We start from the raw sequence: 5309 nt of genomic DNA on the forward strand, positions 1-5309 counted from the left end.
AAACTATTGAGGAGCTGTAGCTTTCTTTGGTGTCTCTTTCGTCTGTATGAGTATGATGCATAAAGGCTCTTTTTTGTAACCACGAAATGAGGACATTGCGCCAAATCGATGACCAATTAAGGACCAAAATTGGCAAAGAGGTATTGTGATGATAGGATGAAATTTAAAGAATTCCTGAGCATTGGCAGGGGCGGTTGCGTTGGATATTTCATATTTGTCTCTTCATTGGGTTTTATTCTCATTAATGCTCGCATTTTTTGGGTTCTTGAGCCCCTCGATTCTCTCTCTTTTCATCTTTTCGCTTCGGCTTGTCCTGTCATCTGCTTTTTCAAAATTAATATTTATACTGAACGACGCATGCGTGCATTGCATTGCATGAACGCTCACGGTAACAAATTTATGGGCCAAACGTTTGGGCCCGGCTTCTCGTAATAAGTCCAAGACTGGAGCTTTAAGTCTCTAACCCATCCTGTTTGAATGTTTGTCCCCAAAAGTGAAAAGAATACAAATTGATATATTAAAATTAACTATTTTTTTTCATAAATTTCATTTCTTTTTAAATTGAATACGAATTCTAAAATAATAAATTTATCTTAATTTTTTTTTGTTACATAGTTTCTAAAATCTTGTAATTTTGTTAAAAAAATTCAACTTAAATTTAAATATAAATATAAATTATGAAATGGGGTAGGTCTAAAATTTTTGTTAAAAAAAATAATATACCTAAGTGTTTAATGGAGCTTTCATTCAAATTAAGAAGCCAATTATTTTGTTTTAGGTTACGTAATTTCAATTTAAAAAGTTATGAGGAATTTTGACTGATTTTTAAAGGCCTACCCTAGGTCCAACTCTATTTTATTTAAAAGCACATACATGATATTAAAGTTGACTCTATCTAATACTTAGTATCCATTCCCTATTCAGTTTCTTATTATCACCTGTCTTCGCAGCCAAATTGGAGAACCTGCACACTGAAAATTGAGATACACAAGTTTGAGTCTCACCGCTAATAAAAGTTGGTATTGAAATTTTAATTCTCCTATAAATGGGTAGAAGCAGTCAAGATTATTTGAAAACTCATCAATAATGAAATTTTAATCAATATTGTATACAAGTTCTCTTTCAATACATATGACATAACAATTCAAATTAAGCTCATATAAAAAGAAAAATTATCAAACTCAAAGAATTAAAGTAGTAAATTTCTTGGCTTCGCAATGATGAGAGGGACAAAGAGAAAATTAGATAAAAAGAAATTACGAAAGTGATAGAAAATGAAATCTTAAACAACGTGGGAAAATTTAATAAAAAATATTTTATTTCATCAGCTACCACAATTCTCAATTGACCATGAATAAACTTAGTTTTCAATAGGGATGGCAATGGGAAGGGGAGGGGAGGGGACCAATCTCCCCATACCCATCCCCAATATTTTGTATATGTCCCCGTCCCCTTCCCGTCCCCGTCAGAATTGCTTGAGAGAATCATCATCCCCTCCCCGAATAATAACAGGGGATCCCCGAGGGTCCCCGGTCCCCGAATAACTAATAGTCTAATATATTTTTTTATTTTCGATTTTAAATTAATCATATTAAAATAAAAAAATTCAGATAAAAATAAAGTTCAAAATATATCTTACATTAATATTGATCCATTACAAAGTCACATTCAAAATATAAATTATTAAAATAATTATCTTTGTCAATGACTCAATCTTCATAATCCTACAATAAAAAGAAAAAAAATTATTTTTATATCGGCAATAAAATAAATGAAATAAATGTAGATACTTAATTAATATTTTTAATAAAACTATTTACCTCCTGCTCGTCCTGCTCCTCCTGTTCTTCGTCGAGAAATGTGGCAAATTGAGAAATAGCCTCAGATTTCAAACCTAAAACAATGAAAATGATATAAGTAACGTAGCTTACAAGTGCAAATATTAATAAATGTATAATATAATTACAATGTAAAATAAACTCATACTGCTATTGTAAACTTGTAACCAACTTTGACAGCACATTAAGGCCTCCAATGTGCTTGGATGAAGTTTGTTACAGTAGGGGCTTACAACTCTACCACTGGTGCTAAAAACTGATTCAGAAGCAACTGTTGTAATTGGAATTGACAAAATATCTCTAGCAATTCGAGCTAATGTAGGATACCTATTAGTATTTGTCTTCCACCAACTCAAAATATTAAAATCTTCCATCCGGGGTATAACTTTCTCATCCAAATATGAATCTAATTCATCTGCAACAACTGCACAATCTCCATTGTTTACATAATCATCAAAACATGTCATCCATTTGGTTGCTTTTTTATAAGAATCCCCTGTAGATGTAGTAGAAGAACTACTACCAGTATAATTAAAGCAATAAACAATTGGTGAAAACTTCAATTAATACTCTTCAACTAATTCCCGGCAAAAGGTGACCACTTTCCCAACATACAACTATTTTGATATTTATTATTTTTAACAATATTTATAATTTATTTATTAGTAATTTTAAAAATAAAAATAAAATTAAAAATTAAAATGGGGAAATGGGTAGGGGATGGGGATTCCACCTCATCCCCATCCCCTCCCCGAATAAAAAATTGAGTAAAAAATTATCCCCGTCCCCTCCCCGAATAAAAAATTGGGTATAAAATTATCCTCATACCCTCCCTAAATGGGGAAAATCCCCGAGGGTACCCGTCCTCGTGGGGATTTTTACCATCCCTAGTTTTCAAGTCACAACAGCTAATTTTTATCATACATTTTATTAATATAGCTTTTAAATTACGGCTATGCAATTTCGACACAAAAAAAGGTTGAAGTTGGAAATGCAGATTGTGTAACCCAAATCAGTCCGCGTGGAACCAAAAACTATGATTGTGGCTTGGATTGGGCAAAAATTTGGGCTTTTGTTGTGACCAAGCTTCATATTGGCCTTTGTCAGTTTGTCTCTCTCTTAACAATACTGAACAGGTAAAATGTTATATGTATATAAAATTGACGTTTCTGAGCTGGTGTGGTGGTAAGTAAGAGGAGAAGAAAAATGAGGAGGAAACGTTAAGTGTGTGGATGTGGCTAAGGCTAACCTTAAGCAGCACGAGGTGGAAATTTTTTAATTTTAAAGGATAAAGAGGCGTGAAAGTGCCGGCTAGGTCACACTCTGTTGTCTCTGATTAGGACTAGTTCTGACCCTAGGACGAGTGGTCAATTTTCTTTGGTCGAATCTGTCTTTTATGCACTACTTATTACCAACTACTTTGTTTGTCTCTGCTAAAATACCGTAGCCATTCTCGTGTCATCTTCAAAAATCAAAACCCTAATCATGCCCCCAATCCATTTTGCTCTCTTATCAACTTACAGAATTCTCCTTGTGCCGCCAGGCCGACAATATACATACTGTATCATTATATTGCCTTGTGTATTTCTTCTTTTTGCTTTTCAAAATTAGTAGTGTACAAAGTATAATATTAATATTACATTTTGAAAGTAAATTTAATAGCTATTAAGAGAATGCTGTTTCCTAAATGCGTTGGGTCAACAATCAATTCCCTTCCATGCCCATAGTTGAGTCGTATCTTTTCCTACACCAGCTTGTGTTGCAAATCCATTTTTGTTTACTGTGTAGAAACTAGCTAGCAAGTGATCATAGTGGTTTTAAGAAATGATTTGTAAAGTGGACGGAATTGTTTGAATTACTTAAAAACCTATACATTCCCTATTCCGCACGTTGAGGCTCATTGGTATGAGAATTTCAATAAGGTCTTTAACCTAATAATAACAATTAAGCTCATTAATTTTTGCATCAATAGTGGGAGTTCGCATCCCGTGATTCACGGCGATATACATAACAATTATGAATTATGTGGATGGTCTAAGCTGGTTATCACTCATTCAAAAGGGAATCAAAGCTGGTTTGGTATACATATTATATATGGTGGGGTCAATTGCCCTAGCTTCAATACTTTAACATGGGTTTCACTTTCAAACTTCAAAGAAAGAAGTTAATTACTAGCTAGGTGACCATTAGTACATATGTAGAGATGTACGTACGTATAATAATATATGGGCAACAAATAAAGCAAATCAATCACAATATTTGAGAGAAGCAATTCAACAACCTCACCCGCTCCTTTCTTTCTCCTAAAGAGGCTACATACCAACTCCATCGACAAAAGTAAAAGTAACGTACACTCTATCTATTTATTTTATCTAGTTAATAACAACAACAACAACCAATACAACATCATCAAAAGCTTTAGCTTATCTAGTTAATCTTCCATATCTTCGAATCTTCATTAGCGTAATAAAGAGAGAGGAAGTGGGGACTCTTTTAGCAAACAAGAAGAAAACTCAAGGACAAGAAAGGAGCGTGTGAAGACAAACAATAAACATAAAGTGGAACCGAACGTTGCCAAAGTGATCATCATCAGAATTCAGAAAAGAGAGAAAGGAGCTTTGAGCTTTCTTTCCTTATGACTACTCTGCTAGTCATGTTAAATAGCCCTTTCAAAGTGGCTCAATCTTAATTGACATCATCACAATATAGAAGAGCCAAGGCACAAAGATATCACCAATGCTGCTAAGAAACTCCATTTCTAGCACCAAAAGGTTCTTTCAAAAAACCCTACACAGCTTTAAATCTCTCTTTTCTGGTAGTGATTACCAAAGATTGCCCAAAAGTACACCTCCCCATATGAATATACAAACAACTTACGGCAAAGACTTTGACACGTTCTACGCCGATCACTTCACCAACCAATGGGAGCCATCATCAGCTAATAATAATAAAGAGATCAAGGCAATCAAGAAGCAGAGACCAAACAAGAAGAATGTCATCAATAATGTAACGTCGTCATCATCATCATCGCCAATGAAACAAGAGAGTGAGGGTTTCATGATGAAGGGTAATAACCGTAAAAACTTGAAAACAAAAACTGTTCATCATGCAGATTCACGTTTCAGTAGTGGTAGGGGTATGATAATGATGATGAGAGAGGAAAGGAGCTGTTTGCTTGCTGAAATGTTAAAGGAGCTGGAGCTGATGGATATGAGCGACGTTGATCACGTGCTGGACATTGAAGAGTTTCTTCATTATTATTCTCGCCTCACGTGCCCTGCTTATGTTGACATTGTTGACAAGTTCTTCATCGAAATATATGCTGAATTTTTTGGTCATCACTCTGCAGTAAGTACTCCTGCTTGTATCAGTTCAAGGCCAAATAAGCTACGATCATAACATAGTTATGAAGCAATTCAGAGAGGAGACTTCGTGCCTTCACAACATTAATTCCTTCTTGTTATTTTATTT

The 5309-nt window shown here is 34.3% G+C and overlaps 1 protein-coding gene across 1 annotated transcript; it reads left to right on the forward strand.

Annotated features, from left to right (window-relative positions):
* The first annotated feature begins 4444 nt into the window (after positions 1–4444).
* LOC18055897 lies at positions 4445–5309 on the forward strand. The gene has a single exon (XM_006451084.2). The coding sequence runs from the start codon at positions 4575–4577 to the stop codon at positions 5235–5237; it is 663 nt and encodes a 220-aa protein (XP_006451147.1). The 5' UTR covers positions 4445–4574; the 3' UTR covers positions 5238–5309.

Source organism: Citrus clementina, unplaced genomic scaffold, assembly GCF_000493195.1.
Source record: "Citrus clementina cultivar Clemenules unplaced genomic scaffold, Citrus_clementina_v1.0 scaffold_1, whole genome shotgun sequence".
In the NCBI taxonomy this organism is placed as follows: domain Eukaryota; kingdom Viridiplantae; phylum Streptophyta; class Magnoliopsida; order Sapindales; family Rutaceae; genus Citrus; species Citrus x clementina.

Bases quoted from the DNA above. Each gene is read 5' to 3' on its own strand.
- LOC18055897 (XM_006451084.2), top strand. From the start codon at position 4,575: ATGCTGCTAAGAAACTCCATTTCTAGCACCAAAAGGTTCTTTCAAAAA.